The following is a 20,767-nucleotide window of genomic DNA, read 5'->3' as shown; positions in this document are numbered from 1 at the left end:
CTCTTAAACGGGAGTCAAAGGGGCGGAAGACGCAAGTGCGTCTCTCAGGGCATCTGTAATTCGATTCGATCCTGAGAGCCAACAGGATTCGGGGAAGAGTGGTAAGGATGTGGTAGAGGCTAGGAATGGCAGTGAGCTTGCAGAGGGTGGGACCAGGCAGGAGGCAGATCCAATAAACTGGAAGGCTTTCCTGACGTCATCAACACGCGCCGGAAGCACGGCTCACACGGCTGCTTACACGGGGCTGGCTGCGAGGATGGCTGGCTTCGCGGAGCTTGGGCTGTCATCCTGGCTCGTGGAACAATGTCGACAGCTGGGTTTGAAGCAGCCCACGCCCGTGCAGCTCGGCTGCATTCCCGCCATCCTGGAAGGTGAGTGTGGCTAGGCCTCTTCTCCAGGAGGCGTCCCCGCTCCTGTCGCCTCACTTTGCCTTCTCCCAGCTTTTGCCCACGCCGGCCCCGTGAGGCGAAGGGCAGTCTTGGGCCTTACGGGCGATCCTGGGTTCCGGAGGCAGACTAGGTAGTGTTGGCGTTTAGGATGTACGGCTGACTCGCCGTGTGTCCGCACCCAAGTGATGTAATCTCTGAAACTTTTATAGCCTCAGAGCACTGGGAGGGTTTGATGACTAACTAATAGTACTGGGAAAATTAGGTAGAGCTTGGATTACTATCTCCATTTTAGAAATGGAAACTGCGGTTGTCAAGGTTACTGGTAAATCCACGGCTCTGGTCCCTAGACTGCTCTTCTCCCCACTCCTCTGGTCCAACCTAGTTTTGCCATTAAAGAGACGCCTTCAGGAAGCCTAGGATGTGACAAATTGAGGCATTAAATAAACAAGGATGAAAGAGTCAGTAGGGAGCATAGGATGCAGATTGTGGGGAGGGCATTCTGGGTTTCCCAAGCCCTGATACCCCGGAAGGAGTCAAAACGAGGTCGTGGTTAGTAGCAGGCATCTCAGGTCAGATGGATGTGGGTTCCATTCCAGCCTGATACTCAACTGTCTGTGTATCCTGGGCAAATCTTTGAGACTCTGTTTCCCCTTCTGTTAAATGGGGATGATAATGGCTTCGCCCTTCTAAAATGTGTCAGTTGCTCTAAATGGAAAGTTGTCAGAATGCCTGGAACGGAAAGGGCACAGGCCAGTACTGAGCACACAGTAATTGCTCATTAAATGTTAGCTGCTGTAAACTGTGCCCGATACAACACCTGCCTACACCTGTGACACTGGTTTGCCCTCTGCCCAGGTCGGGACTGCCTGGGCTGTGCCAAGACAGGCAGTGGCAAGACGGCAGCCTTTGTCCTGCCCATCTTGCAGAAGCTGTCTGAGGATCCCTATGGCATCTTCTGCCTCGTCCTGACACCCACCAGGTGAGCCCCCCAAAGGCCTTGTGGTGAGTTAACCAGCTGTGTTCTCTTGGGCAAGCGCCTTTACCTCTCTGAGCGCACTTTCCATGTGTGCAAGATGGGGACAGAAATTATGCCCACCTCTTAGAAGTGCTGAAGAATTAACAAGACAGTGAGTGAAAAGTTCTGAGCACAGGGCTTGACTCAGGGCAAGCAGGAAGGCCAGAGACACAGGCAGAGAAAAGGCCTGGGCGGAGCTGGGGCTGGGGGCAGAGAGGAGAGGACTTGGACACTGACCAGCCCTAGGGGAGGGGGGACTGACACTTGGGTCTCAGGCTTTGATGACTGTGGTGTTGAGGCCATTGCTGAGGACGTGGGAAGAAGAAAGGCCAGTGTGGGTGGGACTGGCAGGGGACAAGCCATGGGCTGTTTGGGGACCCAGCCTAGTGAGAGGGCAGGGGCCACAAGGGGCCTCCAACACTCAGTATCAGAACCGTTGTCCAAAGGGAACTGGGAGCCTCGGAGGGTGTGTGAACAGGAGAGGTCCAGGCAGGAGGCCGTAGGGTGGAGATGGGAATGAGAGGCAAGCACAAAACCGCTATCTGACCCAGGCTGGCCCCTTCATGCCCACAGGGAGCTGGCCTACCAGATCGCAGAGCAGTTCCGGGTCCTGGGGAAGCCTCTGGGCTTGAAAGACTGCATCATTGTCGGCGGCATGGGTATGGGGGGCCCAGGGAGGCTCTGGGCATGGACCCTCTGCAGTCTCAGACCATCCACCCAGCCCCATCTCTCACCCTCCACCCACAGACATGGTGGCCCAGGCCTTGGAGCTCTCCCGGAAACCACATGTGGTCATCGCCACACCAGGGCGCCTGGCTGACCACCTCCGCAGCTCCAATACCTTCAGCATAAAGAAGATTCGCTTCCTGGTAACTCAGCCTGGGGCCCTGATACATCCATGTGGGAAATTTGTGTCCCACAGGCCATCTAGTACCGCATTGGGAATGGTGACAAGAACAGCTCGGGAACCAACAAAAGGGGGCCTGTATTAGTAAAGATAGTTGGGGGCTGGGCCTCTCTGAGGAGGTGACATTGGAGCTGAGATGGGTGAGGGAGCAGGCCTCCAAGACCTAGAGGGAGAGTGCTCTAGGGCCCAGGTCTAAGACCAGGAAGCAGGCACATGGGGAAGGTGGGTCGAGCCCAGGCATGTAGTCAGGACTCGGACAGCGCCCTCACCCCAGATCCCTACCCACTGCTGCCGGCACTACAGGTGATGGATGAGGCGGACCGGCTGTTGGAGCAGGGCTGCACTGACTTCACCGTGGACCTGGAGACCATCCTGGCGGCTGTGCCGGCCCGCAGGCAGACGCTGCTCTTCAGTGCCACGCTGACCGACACGCTGAGGGAGCTGCAGGGCCTGGCCACCAACCAACCCTTCTTCTGGGAGGCTCAGGCCCCGTGAGTCCATAGCCACGTTCCTGGGGGAGCAGGGCAGGCGGGGGGCCAAGTGGGGGTCACACCCAACAGAGGTTATTGCCCATGGGCAGGGTGGGCTATTGGCCTCATTCAACAGAAGGGGAAACAGGCCCGCCTGTCCCCAGTGTGCGCACAGTAGAACAGCTGGACCAGCACTACCTGCTAGTGCCTGAGAAGGTCAAGGATGCCTACCTGGTCCACCTGATCCAGAACTTCCAGGACGAGCACGAGGACTGGTCCATCATCATCTTCACCAACACATGCAAGTGAGCATGGGCAGGCCTGCCTCTCCCATCCCCCAGGCGCCCCTCCCACAGCCCTTCACGGAGGCCCGAGAGGTGGCCCAAGGTTGGAGGTATGGGGCACACAGCCGGTCCCGGCACTCTGGGGCCTCTGCTCAGGCCGGCAGTTTCGGAGGATGCACTCAAGGGGGCTCAGAGAGGTCAAGCAGTTTGCCAACGTCACCCCTCCTGAAGGCAGAGCCAGGATTTGGGGTTCCTCAGACCTGCCTTTAACCGGAAGGGCTGAGGGCCTCAGGCTCTCCCCAGGAGACCCCTGCAGCAGCTGAGAAGGCCCTGGAGCAGCCTATTCGCTGTGGTCTCAGGATGTCAACGAGGCCCAGCACATCAGCACCAACACCTGGGGCTGTCCTCTCCGCAGACCCAGGGATTTCAAAATCTTTTGAGGCGTTTAGGGAGAGCATCAAGGAGCTGTAGGGTAGCCTAGCCTGAGCCAGCGTAGAAGGGCAGTCCACAGCATGTGGAGGAGACCTCCTGACTGCTGCCCCCCAAGAATTTCTTGGCCACCAGAAGAGAAAAGTCTGGATGTAGGGCCCACTCCTGTTGGCTTAGGCCAGGGGAGGGGTCAGTGGGCAGGACACTGCACCGCGGCTTCTCCTTCCCCAGCTGTGCAGGGCCACCTACTTGGGGTCTCGGCGGGTGGGAGGGCCAGGAGCGCCTTTCCAGGACCCTAGCGCTAGACGGGCTGACAGCACATCCTTCCTGCCAGGACCTGCCAGATTCTGTGCATGATGCTGCGCAAATTCAACTTCCCCACCGTGGCTCTGCATTCCATGATGAAACAGGTGAGGCGCTGGGCGGCCCCACAGATCCCCTCACCCGCCAGCCTTGCCCTGGGGACTTCTCCCAGCCTCAGGGCTTTTGCCCAGGCCCTTTCCTCTGCCTGGAACACTCTTCCTGCCCCCTGTCTGCCCCAGTCTGGCCTCCTCAAGCTCATCTCCCTCACTGGACTGTGAGCCACTTGAGGGCGGAGACTGTCCTGGCCTCTGCCCTGTCCCCAGGCCTCACACAGTAAGCGCGCAAACGTTTGTTGAGATGCTACCTCACACCCCCCCCAACCCCCAATTCTCTCCCCAATCCGGCACAGAAAGAACGCTTTGCCGCCCTGGCCAAGTTCAAGTCCAGCATCTACCGGATCCTGATCGCGACAGATGTGGCCTCCCGGTGAGCAGCTCCAGGGTACTCCCTTCCCCATGACGCCCCCCACAAAAGGGCCAGAGGGAGAGACTGGCTTCAGGCATGGGTCAGGCAGCCTCAGCTTCACTGCTGAGCGACCGTGGGTGAGTCCCAACCTCAGTTTCCCCACATGGACAGAGGTGCTGACTGACCTCTCTCTCCAGGGGCCTGGACATTCCCACGGTGCAGGTGGTCATCAACCACAACACCCCCGGGCTCCCGAAGATCTACATCCACCGAGTCGGCCGGACAGCCCGTGCAGGTGAGCAGACAGGGCGGGGCAGCCTTTGGGCACCCGCCCCTCCTGCCTGCCCACACCATGAGGAGTCAGAGTCACAAGCTGGTGGGACACGGGAGGGCTACAGGCCACAGGTGAAAGACACTAGAGGCAGCACTTGCAAGTTGGGGGACTCGCCCTTTCAAACCCATAGGTGGGGATGCTCTGTCTTCTCACCCCTGGCAGCACTAACAGCGACACGTGCTATCCCCTGGGGACACGGCACACACTGGCCCCATCCCCACCACTCCCTGTTGCCTCACCCCAGGCCCCTTTACCCGTCAGGGCTGCCAATCCATGCCCAGCAGCAAATAGGTGTACGAGTCCTGGTGGGTATGACGCTGCCCTGTGGGATTTGGCGTCCAAGTTCAATCCCTCGCTGTGACTCTGGCTAGGAGCCAAGGAGGCATCCTTGTGTCTGCTCCCCATCCCCACCCCGGAGGGGCACGGAGTCCAGGAGATTTTCTCACACCTGGAGTGGACAGAGATACGGTTTCTGGGGCCAGACTGGGCCTGGCCCTTCTCTCCTCCCCTGTGGCCTCAGGAAGGTCACATCAGCTCTCTGGGCCCCCACTGCCTCATCCAACAATGGGTAGTAAGAAGGTGACACCTGTTTGGGGCTGCTCCGAGGGTCATGGGCCTGGTCAGCTGCCAGTGCTGTTCCAGCACCAGTCACTGTCACAGAAACGGTGAATGGAGAAAGTGGTGTGCAGAGATCTGAGCTGAAGCCTGTCTGGGCTTATTGCTGACAGAACTTGGCCTGGGCTCCCTGGCGGCCACACCGAAAAGGGAAATCACATCACTTGTATAAGGCCAAGCTGGCAGGAGAGCCGCCTCTCCCTGGAGTCCTGCAGCTCCCCTGGGACAGACCTGCCTACTACGCAGAGGTCAGGCAGGGGGTTGAGCCCTGACGCCCTGAGCTTCGTTCATTTCCACTCACTCACTCACCCACCGAGCTCCTGTACTGTTCCCCTTGATTGAGAGGAGCCCTGAGCCGCCTGCTGGTCAGGACCTGCTTCTACTGGCCCTTTGTCCTGGCCTCCAGCTCACAGCCTGGGTGTGTCCCCACAGGGCGGCAGGGGCAGGCCATCACGCTGGTGACGCAGTATGACATCCACCTGGTACACGCCATCGAGGAGCAGATCAGTGAGTGGAGGGGCAGAGGAGGGGAGGGGAGGGGAGGCGGGTGCTTCTGGGTGAGATGCCGCTCAGCCCTATCAGACACCCGCTAGCCTGCTCACATGGGCAGGCTTTAACTGCGCTTTCCTTCTTATGCAACCCTCAAAGAAGTTTCTTTGCCCAGTTGTTGAAACAGAAGCTCTGCAATGGCCTTCAGCAGCTGAAAGCCACATCTAGTGGGAAGGGACTTTGGTTTCTCAGACCAGAGTGTGTGGGTGGTCCCTGCGGATGAGTCAGAAGCCCCAGGGCTGGGGCCTGGGCATGTTTGAAAAACCCCCTTGGGTGGTTTAATGTGTAGCCAAGACCGAGAACCTCTGGGGCACCTCCAGTCACTGCAAAGACTGTCCTAAGATTCAGAAATGTCTTGACTTTGAAGAACACTGTTTCCAGGGGAAAAAAAAAAAAACCCCTAGTCAAATTCATAGTATTGCTAACAACAAAAAAAGAGCAGTCTATACCATCCTTGGGTCTGAAATCTTAGATCTTGCCCACCTGATCCTTATCTGCTATGGCCCTGGATGGCCTTGCATGCCCTACTACACAGGGAACTTGCTACATGGTTGAAATCCCTCTCCGTGTTGTGCCTGCCCCCCTGTGACCCTGCTGTCCCCACAGAGAAGAAGCTGGAGGAGTTCTCGGTGGAGGAAGCTGAGGTGCTACAGATCCTCACACAGGTCAACGTGGTGCGGAGGGAGTGTGAGATTGTGAGTGTTGGGGAAGGGGCTGGTCCTCGGGGCCCAGGGTGCTTCCTGCAAGATGGTGACCCCCAAGACGGCCTCTCTCTCCCCCCACCAGAAACTGGAGGCAGCCAACTTTGATGAAAAGAAAGAGATTAATAAGCGGAAGCAGATGATCCTGGAGGGGAAGGTGAGGGCTGAGCCAGTGGTGGAGTGGGCGTGGGGCACAAGCTTCCCTGTGGATGATCAGCTTAGCCACCTTCTGGTCCTCCCCGTGCCAGGATCCCGATCTGGAGGCCAAGCGCAAGGCCGAGCTGGCCAAAATCAAGCAGAAGAACCGGCGCTTCAAGGAGAAAGTGGAGCAGGCACTGCAGCGGCAGAAGGCCAGCGGGGCTGGCCGCAGGGGGTGTCCATCCAGGGCCCAGCCTGAGGCCTGCTTGTCCCCAGCACCCGCTCAGGGCCCAGCCTGAGTTCCACACGGCCCCCGTCTGCCCAGCCTGGGATGCCTTCATCCAGCTGAAGGTTGGAGGGTCCTCCCCTCAGGATAATCCCTCCTCCCAGTCTGCCCAGTCCCCCTCAGCGGAGCCCACGGACACCCACGTGCAGTGCGCAGCTCTCCACCCCACCCTGCAGCCCCTGGTGGCCCCTCCTCAGAACCTTGGCCAAGAGGCAGGCTGCAGAGGAGGAAAGAACGCTATGAGGTTGGGCCCAAGTCCACGTACAGTGACCCCAGCCCAGGGTCACCCTGGGGGTGCTGTGGGGCCCCAGAGCGAAGGTGTGTCGCTTGCAGGAGATGCTCAATAAATGAGTCTTTTGACTTCCTCAGTCTGACTCGGGGAGCAGGGGCAGAGGGAGGAGGGTATGACTGCCTGTACTTCTCAAGTCTCCCAGAACACCACTTACCACCCCCCACCCCCCAGGTCTCCTTTCCTGTCAGGCCAGGCCCAAAGCTTTGAACTGCAGTGCTGACCATTCCAGCCGAGTGACCTTGGGTTGGTGAAGCCCCTTATGTGGGCCTTGGTTTCTTCATCTGGAAAATGGGCATAGCAACTGCTCTACTCTGCAAATGCAGATGTTTTGGTGAGATCCCTCCCATACCCAGTGAACACAGCCATGTGCTAGGACCTTCCCCTCCTGCCCACCTGCTTGCATTTGGGGTTTGTGGCCAGAGCAAAGTGGTGGGGGGATTCCTTAACCAGGGTCCACCTTAGTCCAGACTGGTCCAGACAACATGGGCAGAGCCCAGGAAGATGGGGCAGCAGAGCCATGTGGCCTGGGCCCCAAGTAGGTGGCCTGGTCAGGCCTGCCTGACCCTGAGGCTTTCTGAGCCTCCCTCATCTCTGAGTGGCTTACCAAACCCTACACAGACTGAGGGCAGAGGGTCCAGTGACGGCGACTAGGTACCTAGGTGCTCACACACCACACACACAGCCACGCTTAGAAATGTAATTTGGGCACCAGCACGTGCCCTGGGGAGTCTAGAAATTCTACACGATGAAGAGCTCAAAAACAGCCCATGAGCTGTGAACAGCCAGGGCCGGCTGGAGTACTGTGGACAGGCCCTCCCCAGGCTGAGTCGGGCCCCACTCCCTGCCAGGGGGAATGGCCCACTGTGCCGCCTGCGGCCTGGCCCGTGCCCCAGGTGGGAATCGTTCATGTAAAACTAGCTCCCGCAGGCCCCTGCTCCCACGTAGACCCAGAGGCCGGACTCAGGGCGCGCCCTCGGCCAGGCGGGCCAGGCCCTCCCGCAGCTCGCTCAGCTCAAACAGCCTGACGTCCAGCAGCTGCGCGGCCCGGCCCACCTCGGCCCGTGCCCGCTCCCGCTCCACCCGTGCCTCCTCCAGGCTGCGCTCTGTTGCCCGCAGCTGGTGCTCCAGCTCCGCGTTTCGGGTCTCCAGTTCCTGCAGGGAGAGGGCAAGCAGGGTTGGGGGCCCCAGCAAGTCTCAAGGGTCCAGCATCTGAATGCTATCCCCACAGCCTCCCCTCTGGGCCAAGCCGTCTCTGTCTCCTGGCCTCCTCCCTGCCACCTCTACCCAAGACACTCCCTGGTCCCCTGGCTGATTGGAACATCATTGAAATGACCACATTCCTCTTCTGCTCAAGACCCTCGTCACCCATCATGCTGGGAATGAAATCCATGCCCCTCCTTGCTCATTACAACCCAGGCTTGCTGGCTTCCTTGTGGTTCCTTGAACATACTTTCTCCCCACCTCAGGGCCTTTACATGTGCTGTGCACTCTGCCCAGGAAACAACAGGGAGCATTCCCCCAACTTCTCTCTCTTTGGGGGTACCAGCTCCTTTAACTTCTCCCTTCTGCTGGACTCACAGGACATGCTTGAAGCTTTCTCAGATAAAGTCTTCAGTGAGGGCCAGGCCAGCCCACACCTGGGTACAAATGCAAGCTCCTGACCTCAGGCTGGGAATGTGTGAGGATTTGATGGGGTCAAGAATGAAGATTCAACAGAGACTCAAAAACTGCTTGTTGAATGAATGGAAGGAGATGAAATATTGTACTAATAACCATCTTTTATAAACCACCCACTGTGATTCAGTCCTTCCATGCACCTGGTCATCCAAATCCTTCACAACCTTAGATGTCTTCCTGACTCCATTTATAGGTGAAGAAACTGAAGGCCAGGGAGGCACATAGCTGCCCAGAACCCACTAGGTAGGGAAGATGCCAGGTCTGTCCTATGTCAGAGGCTGGCTGCCATGGCTTGTACCCCAACCTGCCTCACAGCAACCGCACACACCTGCACCTTCTGCTGCGTCTCCTCACGCTCGGCGGTTTCTGGGGCCTCACGGGGACCACCAGTCTGGCTCTTCAGCGTCTGGATCTCCTAATGGAGAAGTTCCCAGAATCTGTTCTGAGAGTCCTGGCTCCCCCATGGGAGATCAGGGAAGGCAGGGCCCGAGGAAACACAAATGCGTACAGACACGCTCACACACCTGGTCCTTAGTTTGCACTAGTGCCTCCAGCTGCTCCAGCGACTGGCCCGGTCCCTCCTTATCACTGACTGCGGGTGGCTCGGCGGTGGCAGCCTGGGCCTCCAGCTCAGCCACCTGTGCAGACAGGAAGGTCAGCCCCTGACGCCCCAGCCTGTACTCTCCTGATCCCTGGGGAATATGCCTGACCAGCCAAGCCCATGACTGGGCACTAACCCCTTCTGGTTGGGGCTGCCACCCCGCCTCTGGCAGGTAGGTCTTTTGGGTCTGACAACCCTCTGAGGCTGACATTATTTCAGACCCATACTACAGAACAAGAAGCTAAGGCTCAGGGAAGTGATTTGCCGAGATCACACAGCCAGCCGGGGAACCCAGGACAGATAGGAGGCAGGGGCTTCACAGTGGTCCGGGCCACTTGGGGTCTCTGGGAGGGAGGGGCTTCCTCACCCGCTGTCGCAGCCTCTCGGCCTCTGCGCGCTGGGCCTCCAGCTGCTGCCTCCACTGGGCGGCGGCCGCGTTGGCCTCTCGCAGGGCGCTCGCCAACTTGTTGTTACTGTCCTGCAGCGCGAAGAACTCGGCCTCCCACTGCACCTCGCCCACCGAGCTGCGGGGACGCTGGAGTCGGCAAAGGGCAGGGCGGGGCCTCACTGGGCCTGAGGCAGGGTGAGGGAGGTGCTGGGCTGGGGGCGGGGTTATGGGCGGGGTCAAGATACCCCGGGACTAGGGGGTGGGGACTTCCCGGGGAGGCGGAGTCTTGCCGGGGGTGGGGTCAAAGTAGGCGCTTTGGTGTCAGTTCAGTGAGACACAGTCGGAAGGCCAAGCAGGATCAGCCCAGGGGATGTGGACAGAACAAAGTGGGTGGGGAGGCACCCGTGGGTTTAGAATTAGCCGCGGGAGATGTGGACAGGCTGGGGTTAGCCCCGAGGAATGGATGAGGCAGGAGCGGGGTCGGCTCTGGAAGGGTCATAATCTGGGTGTCTCCTCTCCTACCACAGGCCTTGGGTCCAGTGTCAGATCCCGCCGCTTGAACAAGTCCCTACAGTTTCTGAGAACTTCCTCTCCCCTCTTCCCCCGCCCTTCGTCCTGCCACGCCCCTGTGCCCCGCCCTACCCCCTCACCCCTCGGACAGCATCTTTCTGAGCCGCTCGCGCTCAGCGGGGCCGGGAGCGTCCGCGCTCTGGCTGCGGAATAGCTTCTCGTCGCCGGGGCCGTTGGAGCTGACGAGGGGGCTCGGGGGCACCTAAGAGCATGGGCAGAAGTGAGGGCACAGTAAGGGCTGATGCTACTTGGGTCGTGACTGAGGGCAGGAGGTCCTTCCCAGCTCTGGGATCTGATTGCTCCTTTCCCCTCCTCACCCACCACCCATGGCTCCCGATGGCCCCTTTCTGGGCCCTGCCCCCCATCTTGCCTGCTGGGCTCTCACCAACCCCCAGGAGCAAACCTGATGCAGGCTAGCCTAAACCCCGGGAGATACTCATAATCTGCAAAGTGGGGAGCAATCCAAAACTTCCATGCTGTTCCCTCATAGCAATGACCTTCCCTGGGGCCAAATTTCAACATCCATTTAAAATTCCTACAGGAAACCCACTCCATCAGGCTAAATTCATTATGAATCCACCTGCTGCCTGCACCAACCTACTTTTACATCTCCTTAATCCCTGTGCCCAGCCCTGGGCCTGGCACACAGTATGTGGTCAATAAATGATGCTGAGGGACTTCCCTGGTGGTCCAGCGGGTGGGACTCCATGCTCCCAATGCAGCGGGCCCGGGTTTGATCCCTGGTCAGGGAATAGATCCTGCATGCATGCCACTACTAAGAGTCTGTGTGCCGCAACTAAGAAGCCCACATGCCGCAACGAAGATCCCATGAGCCGCAACTAAGACTCGGTGCAGCCAAAATAAATAAATAAAATAAATAATAAATATTTTTTAAAAAATGATACTGAATAAGTTAGTGGGGGAAAACACCCAGGGACAGTTTTTTACTCTGCCCCTCTACTTGGCCATTTCAACTTCCACATTTCAACTCTGCCCTGTGAGCTGGTTTTCTGGCCTTCCTTGATCTAACATTTGGACAGCCTATGACACGCTCCCATGGCACCCAAAGCCCTCTTCCATGGTCCTTGCCATGGATCTAGTTTTACATCATCTGTGAGCGTTTGGTCCTGGGAACCGGCACAGCACCTAGACTCCCCAATATCAGTTGATCTCCTGGCACGCATGCGACAGGGAGTGCTGACCTGGTGGGCAGTGAGCCCCAGGGCTGGACTGGTGAGCTCTCCCCCATCCTGAGATTTCTCCCGTGCCAGCCTCGCTGCTTCCTTCACTTCCTGGAACTTCTCAGCAAACTGAGGAATGGGGGGCAGGAACAGACAGTCAACAAACTCCCAGCCCCCTCCCCCCAGGTTCCCACCACATTAGCTCCACCCAGTGTCAGCTCTGTCGCTTTGGAAGGAACTTTAGAACTGAGTGCATCCTCTCCTCTCATGAACTGGAAGAGTGGGAAGAAGGCTTGGAAAATGATGCCCAATGAGCAGAGTGGGTATCAGGATGGGGGGTGGGTGGGATGTTCATGGAGGTGTATCACATTGAGCCACCTTGAGAAAGGGACCCCCTTTCCCTCTCAATCAGGCTTATTTCAGCAAGGAGAGCCTCAAGTGGGTGCTAATCTGTCTTTCATTTCCAGCTAGGGTAGGATACACTTTTTTTTTTTTCATTTTAAAATAAATTTCCTTAGCTTGAAAGTAATTTTTTAAAGAAACATATTTACAGACATACAGCCACTTGATTTGTGCAAAGGGGCCAGTGCAATTCATTGGGAGTTGGGGGGGGGGTAGATGGTTTTTTCAAAAAATGGCCCAAGAGCAACTGAATACTCATGTGGAAAAAAAATACTCCTCCTTTAAACCTCTGGTAGAAATTAATTCAAAGATCTAAATTTGAAAGGAAAACTAATGCTTCTAGAAGAAAAGCGAAGAAAAGCATCATGAACTCAACAGGATTCAGAGAGCACGAACCATACAGGGAAACAATGGATAAGACAATACTGAACTCTAGAAACAGCAGAGGGTGGAGGGAGGCGATAAAGAAGGTAATGCCAGGGGTGCGGGGAAGCACCCAGCCCATCCTAGGCACCCAGAGAGGGGCAGGGTGTGTCCGAAATCAGAGCAGGTGGCCAACAGAGCTGGGACGTGAACCAGGGAAGTGGGAAGAAGCTACTGGCTTGTCCAATTCTGTAGGCCCATTCTGCAACTGGGAAGATGGAGGCCCAGCATCTGTCCAGGGTCCCACAGTGCACCTCCAAGAGAAGACCCAGCCCCAGCCTCATTCCTCCCACCATGTATCCCTGCAGGCCCACCTGAGTCAGATGCTGCTCAGAAGCAAAGCCAAGGCCATAGACGGTGTTGGCGCGACTGTCTGCCCACTGCCCGAACTTCTGGGAGGTTTTGGTAAATGTCATGTTGGGGGTGACAGTGCTGTTGATGATGGCCTGGGGAAGGTGGTGGGGAGAAAAGTTCCCGGGTGATGGGACTGGTAATAATGAATGTGAAACCCCCAGGGGTATAGCTTTGTATCAACACCTCAGAGGTCCTTGGTCTGAGCCATTTCAGGAGGAAGATTGAGACCCAGAAAGACTCAGGGTACTCCCCCGGCCCCCAAGGCACACAGCAAGGAAGCGACTGAACCAGGCTTGTCCCTGGGATTCTTGGCACCTGCCACCCCACCCAAGCCCCACCAGGACCTTGGCACCCCCAAGGCTGATGATTCGGTAGACGTTGCGGGTGGCATCGTAAAAGTAGGAGACAGTGAGTGCGTGTTTGCCCGCGGGGATCCAGTTCCGCTTGGTGGCCGGGTCGATCTGGAACACGTGCGCCCGTGTGCTGAAGATGGGCTGCTCCCTGCATGGGGAGAGGGTGTTCAGCGGGGGCCAGGCACCGGCCCCCCAGGGGACTCAAGGCCAAGCTTTGGTAGAAGCAGGGGCTCACCTGGCTGTGGACATTGGTCAGGCTTGTCTGGGTGGGCTCCAAGGGACAGCCAGGGGGATGGTAGGAACTGCTGGCTTGGCCTCTGGGGGGACAGGAGGTTTGTGAGTGTCTCCGCAGACCAGGTTGAGGGAGGCCAAGCATGTCCAGCCCCAGGACCCACTTCCAAGTACACCATTCATAGAACTTCAATCCAAAAGTGAGGGAACCACTCAGCAAGAAGACCCCAACTCTCTCCATTGGGAGGAAGCTCTTGCAACACCCTGGGCAGGAGACGGCCTCTGATAGGAGCCAGGTGGCATCTAACAGCCAAGCATAAACCTCACATCTTCCTGGTTACTGGACCCCCAGTGAAGTCTTCTCAATCTCTGGGCTGGGTGGAGGAGGCCAAGGTGGCCAACTCCTGTTCAGTACTTCCTGACACTTTCGTCCATCACTCCTCAAAGCAGGCCTCCATCAAAAAGTGGGGCATTGACAGGTGCCTACTGGGAGACCAGTCCCCCACTGGACCCACAAAGAGACCCCTCAGCTTCCACTGTAGGGCAGAGGCACACCTTGGAGTCAAAGTCCAAATCCCCAGGGAGCCTCCAGCCTAGTTAAAAAGACAAGATGTGGCTGAACAGGTCTACCGTGGTGCCCACCCATCACCACTCAATCCCAGTACCATGGGGCTGGGCGGGATCCAGGTCCACGAGGGACCTGGGGGAGGGGGGGAGGCAAACTAAGGGAAGGGAGGCCCGGACTCGGTAGCCTCCGTGGTCAGAGGGGGGAATGGCGCCCCACTCTGTCCTGGGCAGCTGCTGTCCCGGTCACAGGGTCTGAAACCGGAGCCCCAGGGTGGGGGAGGGGCAGAGACTTTGACCGGGGTTGGGGGTGGGTCCTGGGTCGAGCCAGGGTTCCGGGGCGCAGGGGTCCTAGAAACTCAGGCCCCTCCTGGCCGGACGTTCCTGCAGCGGACGTTCCTGCAGCGACTTGCGGCATTGGGAAAAGTTACTCACCAACTAGTCATGCGCCTCGGACGCTGCCGACCGCGGGGCTCCAAAGGGGAGCCCGACTCCGCCCGGTGTCCGGGATCCACAATCGCGTGCGGGGGCGAAGCCCCACCCCAGGAGCCCCAGTCCAGGGGATCTGATATTCAGTCAGGATCGAGTTCCCAGGGTCAGGACCAGGGTGCCCTATGCGCGCCCCAACTTCGGGAAGTGCCGCCCCCGACCCTGGAACTTCCAGGATCCCTGCGACGCCCCCCCCCACTCCGGGTCCAGAACTTCGGGGACACGTTATCTACCTCCTGCAACCGCAGGTCCAGAGCTTAGGGTATCCTGCGCGCTGTCCCTGACTCCTGAACTTCGGGGAACCCCCTGCCACCCTTCCATCCCCGGGTCCTGAGTTTCGGGGTTCCCTCGCGTCGCCCCTCCACCCCAGGTCCGAAACGTCGGAGACATCTTCACAGCCTCCTCCAATGACGGGTCCGGAACTTCGGGAACCGCTCGCATTGTCCCCTCCCCGACCCCGACTCCGGAACTTCGGGGTCCCCGCGCCCTCTCAAGCCCTGGAACTTCGGGGCTCCCCCAGCTGCCCCCAGCCTCCGTATCCGGAACTTCGGGACCCCCAGCGCCCTCTCCCCGGCCCTGGAACTTCGGGGCCCCCCGCGCCCCCAGCGCTGGCTCAGCTGGCCGGGCTCACCCTGCCGGCTCGGCGCCCCGCAAGTGTCCGGGCGCTAAGCGGGTGCGGCCCCGCGGCGCCGACTCCCCGCAGACGGGCGCCCCGCTCGCTCGCTGGCTCCGGGGCCCGCGCCCTCCGCGCCGCCCTCCGCACCGCCCGCGCCTTTGTCTGCGCCGCCGCCGCCGCCGCCCGCGCCGTCTCCGGTCCCATCGCGGCGAGTCCCGACGCGGCCGCCGCCCGCCCCGCCTCCCCGGGCCGCCGAGGCCGCCCCGCAGCGCCCCCTGCCGGCCGAAGGTGGAGGGAGAGGGAGAAGGAGGGGCGCGAGCAGGGAGGAAGGGGGGAGGATTGGGGACGAGAGGTTAAGAAGGGTGCGGAAGGGGACAGGGAATGGGGTGGAGACAGACACCCAGACCTAGAGACAGAGAGATGAAGGAGAGAGGCAGAGACACAGGAGACAGACAGACAGACAGACCTAGGTGGACAGAGGAGAATGTGGCCTCATCCTCTCTTCAAAGGGGGCCCTGACCCTCAGGGCCTCTGCTGCTTTTGCCCGTGATGGGGAATCAGGTTCCTCTTCACCCGATGGGAGTCCAGGGGCAGGGCACATCTGCTGCCTTGGTGGGCCCAGGCGCCTGCACACAGTAGCTCTCAGTGGCTGTATCCAGAAAATGAAAGAGACCTCAGCAGAGAGGGGGCTGGAAGATGAGAGAGAGGCAAACAGTAGGCACTTTATGGGGCTTGATCCCAGGTCCCCTGCTCAGAATTCTTCCTGCCTGCTCTCCCACCTCACCCTGATCCCCAGGTTGGGTCTTCTGTCAACCTCGGGGCTTCTGTGTCCCCTAAAACAACTGTAACAATGCCAATGAGGCTGGATTAGGATTATCGTTGCTGTGTTATAGGGTCCCCAAATCCAGGTGGAGGGAATGTCAGTGTCCACTTGCCACCAAATGGGTGAATTGCCTGGAGGTCCACAGGCCCAGGTTTGCCACCTCTGGTCAGAGGGAGTCCACCCCTTCCTACACTTGCTGGGAGAGGGTCCTTTTAGAGCCAAGCCAGGATCTCCTGGTCTGAGCCTGCCTGTGGAGCCCACTTTTCAGTCCTGTATCTGCCCTTTCTCTGGAGACACACAGTGTCTCCAAAGTCACAGAGTGCCATCGGGTTCATGGACAGAGGTACCGGGGCTCCTCAGAACCAAGCCCTGCACTTCCCTGAAGCTCTGACTCACATGCCAGGTTTTTGCTTTTCCTCTCCTCTACGTCCTTTCCCTGTTCTTGTCTGTCTGTTTCCGCCAACAAGAATCGCACATCTGAGCTGGTAGCTTCCTTCAAATTACCTTTAGATGAATCCCAGATCATGTCATTTCCGGAGACTTACTCCCAGGCCAAGATCTGAGTTTTCCTCCCTCCAGGCCTTTGCCCAAGCTGTTTCTTCTACCTAGAATGCCCTTCCCAAAGGCATATATTCTGTTTCGTCCTTCCAGGCTCAGCTCCACTGCCCCCTTGCCTCCTGGAAGCTTCCCTAACTATCCTGGGTTTGGAAGGGATATCACCTGCCCCTGTTCCACCACCCCATCCCTTTCTGTGGGATCCCTGATCTATTTATTTGTTCGATTGTGGCCAGAGCTGGCCCATCCTGGAGCCCCAGCCTCACTCAGCATGAGAGGTACTATCACTCCAGCTAGGAAAACAGAGCTGCAGACTCAGTTTCCCCAGTTGCCTTTAACTTCACACGGCATCTGCATAAGCAAAGGATTTGGCTTCACTCTCAGGCCCGAAGCCACAAAACGCTTGAACACTGTAGGGAACAAAGAAAATACCGTCTGTTCTGTGCAAAGAATGACTTTTCCTTATTACCGAAAAAAAAAAAGAAAATTTAAAAATTAAAATAAAAAAAAAAGTAACTGGAAAGGTGCCGGCAGAGCCAAGGCTTCTGGAAGCTGCTCAGTGTGTGCTGAGTGCTGGCTGGCTGTAGAGCTGGGGCCTTGTGGTTGTTCTGTGGGGGCGGCTGGGCGAGGAGCCTGGGCAGACTTTACCCCTTATGAGGGCAGGAGGCAACAGCATGAGGGAGAATGGGGTCCCCTCTCAGGTCTCCAGGAAGGACAAGGATGCGGCTGGCCTTGAGCAGCCCTGACCTGACGTTGTCTTAATCAAGTTCAAACTGAGGGAGTGATTTTGTCAGTGTAGACCTCAGTTTTCTTGCCTGGAGAATGGGCTGATGCTTACAGGGCTGTGGGTGGGGGGAGGAGGCAGGAAGGATCCAGGCAACACCAGCAGCTTCTCACTGTCCCCTGGATATAGATGGGTAGGGGGCTGCCCTGAGCTGCCACTACCATCCCAGCCTGAGCCCTCTTCTGCCTGGTTCTTGGGCCTCTCTTACTGGGAATGTCCTTGAGGGGCGAACAGAGGCCACCAACCCAAGGTGGCTGACTAGTAACAACAGCTTTCTCTTGGGGCTGAGGAAGGACATGAGGGAATGAGCTTCCTGTCACAGGAGGAACCAAGCAGGAAATAGAACAGCTTGTTCGGCTCTAGGGCAGCCGCGTTTACAGAGTGGCTCTTAGAGGTCAGGATCTGGCCTCTGCCTAGTTAAATCTGACCCAACCTTTGGGCTGAAGTTATATCATTTCTCCTCCCTGGAGGGTTCCTGTCCCACCAGAGCAGGGGAGGTCTGTCACACTTCCCCAAAGCCACATGCCCAACCTCATGGCATGAGTCACAGTGGCCACTTAGATCTGTTTATGTCATGATTTGGTTACTGTCTACTTCTTCCATGGCTCTGTCTCTAGAGCAAGGCCTGACTTGCAGCAGGAACTCTATAAATGTTTCCAGAAGGAAGGGGTCCCAAGGCCCCGCCTTGGTCCTTGGTGGCCTCCAGAGTCACAGGAGCCAGGGAGTGAATCCCAGCCCTGCCTCCTACCAGCAGGGTGACCTTAAAGAAGTCACTTTCCTTCCCTGCACTTTAGTTTCCCCATCTATAAAATGTGCATAAGAATGGTGCTCACTTCTGAGGTTTCCTGTAAGGTTCCAACATGTCCTGGCGTGAAGAGGGCATGACCCTAGGAATTTAATAAATGCTTGCTGTTATAAACATTATAGTTATTCTTGGCATGTGGTTTCGACCCTGAGCCAAGTTCTTAAGATTTTCTCTTTTAGGGTTTGAAGGGTCCCAACCAGGCGTGAGCTCTTGAGAACAGAAATGGGTCCAACCTGGCATGATATCCTCTAAATCTTTAGCTCTGGGCCCTGTATGTGCCTCTCTAACCATTCTCCTTCTCCTACTCCCTATTGCCCCAGGCTGGCTAGTTGGGCCAGCCACTAGACCTTATCCTCCTGGCAAACTCCTATTCATTCCTCAAACCCCCACCCCCCATGCCCTCTTCTCTAAGAAGCCCTCTTTCCTCTTCTGCTGAACCTTTCCCAACATCCTCCCTCCTTGTAGCCCAACCCTGACCCCAGGGGGTGTCTGTGTCCAGCGCTGATTCCCCCAGCCTGAGGGTATCTCAAGGGCTGGGCTGAGGCCTCTCTTGGGCTTGGCATCTCCCAGCATGGGGTGGACGCATAGGGGTCATGGCAGAGGAGAGTTTGATGATTCAATACTGGTGATTTTTCTTCACTAGAAAGTGACCCCACCTAAAATTCAGATCCAATTCAATTTCTGCCCAAGGCCAAGGTTAATTAATTAAACAAACAGCCCTCAGGAAGTAATGGAACCAGACCCCCTCAGGCCCAGACATGAAGGGGCTGGTGCAGGGGGTCTGGCACTGGGCTATGGACTCAACCTCTCAGGACCAGGGCAGGTTGGGGGTTGAGGGAAGCGGCCCTTGAGCCCCCTCCAAACTCCAAACCTGGATCCGTGGTTCAGTTCCCACAGACCTAATTACACTCATTTGCCACATGTACTAATTACCTCTGCGCGGTACCAGGTGGCTGGGCGGGGCTGCCCCACTTTTGGGAGGTAGGTCAGGGCCTGATTATTTTTGGCTGTGTTGTCCTTGAAGGCTCCACCATCTACTCATGTGAAGGGCAGAAAGTGGGGCAGAAAAATCACGGCCACATCAGGAGGGACGGTGGGAGACTTGAGAGTCAAGTTGGCCCAGGAGCTCCCTGAGTAGCAGGTTTGGGCCTAAGGACTGAGAGTCTCTGGCACTCACCTCGGGTAGCAAAACCTGGAGAGGCTGAGAATCATTCATCTCCATGGTGGACTGGTCTGGAGGCCTGTTTTGAACGTGACACCATCTGTGGGAGAGGGCTTGGATTGGGGGGTAGTAAGTCAGGCCTGGGTGTGTAAGTCCTGACTCACACCAACTTGATGTGTGTCCCTGGACACATGATCCCCTCTCTCTGCACCTTTGCTGAGGGATCAGATGGGGATAATAAGTCACAAAGAGTGCTCTGGGCAGAGGCACAGCATGTGCAAAGGCCCCGAGGTGGGGATGGGCTAGGTGTGTTGGAGGAACAGCAGGGAGTCCAGGGTGGTCAGAACAGAGTGAGTGGGAGGAGACTAAGGGGATGCTGAGGGCTAAGGGAGCCAGGTGGGAGCTCGTGGATGGCAGTGAGGTATTGAGGGTACTTGGGAGCCATGGGAGAGTTTGGAGCCAGAGAGTGAGGGATGTGATCAGATTTACACTGCAGGCTCCAGACAAGGTTTCAACTCTTTTTTTTGGCGGGGGGGCAGCGGCGCTGTGCGGCTTGCGGGATCTTAGTTTCCTGAGCAGGGATTGAACCCAGGCCCTCAACATTGAGAGCGGGGCGTCCTAACCACTGGACGGCCATGGAATTCCCCAGGGTTTCAGCTCTTAGGAGAGAACGAGGTATCTATACACTGCGCAGAATAGGGGCAGACCCTGACTTTCTCTGAGCCTCAGTTTCCCAATCCCAGACAGAGTCCAGAGGCTTTGGCAGCCCCAGGACACTCAGGACCCTCAGCCAGGGAATCTTCCCTTCCCCCAAGCTCCCAAATTCTGGCCAAGCAGCCTACATGGCCTCCCCTTCACCTGCCCTCTCCTCCTACTCTCCTTCTGTGGCCTTGAAGGAACAGCTGTGGGAACAGAGAGCAGGAGGCCTCGGGGAAGTCTGCATGGAGGGGCTCCGGGGGCAGTGTTCCTGCTTTGTGACAGCCCACGTGGGGCCGCTGGGTGCCGAATGTTCTTGCAGGAACCGGGTGACTCAGATGCTGCACCCTCCTCCCTCAGTCTGCCAGGGGAGGTTGTTGCTGGTCCCCAGGCACAGGCTAGAGTCCAGATTCACTCCTCTGGCCAGCCCCTAAACCAGCATCCCCACCCCCGGGACCCCTTAACTGGTGGCATTGCTCACTTTCCTACTCCAGCACCTTCTATGGCTCTCTTGTTAGGTTTCAGAGGGAGAATCAAGAGCCTCATTTCCATCAGCCAAGCTGCTGAACCCCATTTCTGAACCTATGCATTCGGCCTCATTTCTGAGCCTTTGCACTTAACCCCACCTATGGCCTGGAATGCCAGCTCCAACACTTCCTCTTCCAGGAAGCCTTCCCAGACTCCCTCTACTACCCCAACCCTGACCCTACATGATGAGGGGGTATCTCTGTCTGGCTCTGCCACCACCCCAGACTGGGAGTCCCTCAGAGTCCTGACTTGGGCAAAGGCCCCTCAGGGGCGCCAACGTCGTGCAGTGTGGGAGGGCACAAAGAGGGAGGGAGATGCCTGCTATGGCAGCCCATGGCAGGACCCCACAGGCTGCCTCCTTGATCCGACTTCTGACTTCATTTTTATA

General features: G+C 57.7%; 2 protein-coding genes across 6 annotated transcripts; one reads left to right on the top strand and one right to left on the bottom strand.

The window, feature by feature from the left end:
- Positions 1 to 207: 207 nt before the first annotated feature.
- DDX49 (DEAD-box helicase 49) lies at positions 208 to 7,253 on the top strand. 2 transcript variants are annotated; one of them, XM_082381351.1, is made up of 13 exons: positions 208 to 371; positions 1,245 to 1,368; positions 1,978 to 2,063; positions 2,152 to 2,273; positions 2,615 to 2,802; positions 2,892 to 3,086; positions 3,829 to 3,904; positions 4,207 to 4,283; positions 4,460 to 4,557; positions 5,644 to 5,718; positions 6,367 to 6,455; positions 6,547 to 6,618; positions 6,710 to 7,253. In XM_082381351.1, the coding sequence occupies exons 1-13, from the start codon at positions 257 to 259 to the stop codon at positions 6,896 to 6,898; spliced, it is 1,506 nt and encodes a 501-aa protein (XP_082237477.1). In that variant the 5' UTR covers positions 208 to 256; the 3' UTR covers positions 6,899 to 7,253. The 2 variants fall into 2 exon arrangements, with proteins under 2 accessions (XP_082237477.1, XP_082237478.1); XM_082381352.1 differs by having other exon boundaries at positions 213 to 371; positions 2,946 to 3,086.
- A 607-nt stretch (positions 7,254 to 7,860) lies between these two features.
- Positions 7,861 to 15,239, bottom strand: HOMER3 (homer scaffold protein 3). 4 transcript variants are annotated; one of them, XM_082381372.1, is made up of 12 exons: positions 15,042 to 15,238; positions 14,357 to 14,486; positions 13,913 to 13,950; positions 13,362 to 13,443; positions 13,118 to 13,274; positions 12,734 to 12,865; positions 11,616 to 11,723; positions 10,494 to 10,615; positions 9,823 to 9,979; positions 9,379 to 9,492; positions 9,183 to 9,269; positions 7,861 to 8,329 (listed from the first exon to the last, which is right to left on the bottom strand). In XM_082381372.1, exons 4-12 carry the CDS (start codon positions 13,373 to 13,375, stop codon positions 8,138 to 8,140), a joined length of 1,083 nt encoding a protein of 360 aa, XP_082237498.1. In that variant the 5' UTR covers positions 13,376 to 13,443; positions 13,913 to 13,950; positions 14,357 to 14,486; positions 15,042 to 15,238; the 3' UTR covers positions 7,861 to 8,137. The 4 variants fall into 4 exon arrangements, with proteins under 4 accessions (XP_082237498.1, XP_082237497.1, XP_082237496.1 ...); XM_082381371.1 differs by lacking the exon at positions 13,913 to 13,950; XM_082381370.1 differs by lacking the exons at positions 13,913 to 13,950; positions 14,357 to 14,486.
- Between the last annotated feature and the right edge of the window lie 5,528 nt (positions 15,240 to 20,767).

The sequence above is a fragment of the Balaenoptera borealis genome, assembly GCF_965194805.1.
Source record: "Balaenoptera borealis genome assembly, chromosome: 2".
NCBI classification, from domain to species: Eukaryota; Metazoa; Chordata; class Mammalia; order Artiodactyla; family Balaenopteridae; genus Balaenoptera; species Balaenoptera borealis.
This window is presented reverse-complemented; position numbering and strand designations above follow the sequence as displayed.

Excerpts from the sequence above, each read along its gene's own strand:
- DDX49 (XM_082381351.1), top strand. The coding sequence starts at position 257 with ATGGCTGGCTTCGCGGAGCTTGGGCTGTCATCCTGGCTCGTGGAACAA. Across the intron at positions 3,087-3,828 it reads ATCTTCACCAACACATGCAA|GACCTGCCAGATTCTGTGCA; the intron begins GTGAGCATGGGC and ends CCTTCCTGCCAG. Across the intron at positions 4,284-4,459 it reads GCGACAGATGTGGCCTCCCG|GGGCCTGGACATTCCCACGG; the intron begins GTGAGCAGCTCC and ends CTCTCTCTCCAG.
- HOMER3 (XM_082381372.1), bottom strand. Across the intron at positions 9,270-9,378 it reads TAGTGCAAACTAAGGACCAG|GAGATCCAGACGCTGAAGAG; the intron begins GTGTGTGAGCGT and ends CTTCTCCATTAG. Across the intron at positions 8,330-9,182 it reads AGACGCAGCAGAAGGTGCAG|GAACTGGAGACCCGAAACGC; the intron begins GTGTGTGCGGTT and ends CTCTCCCTGCAG.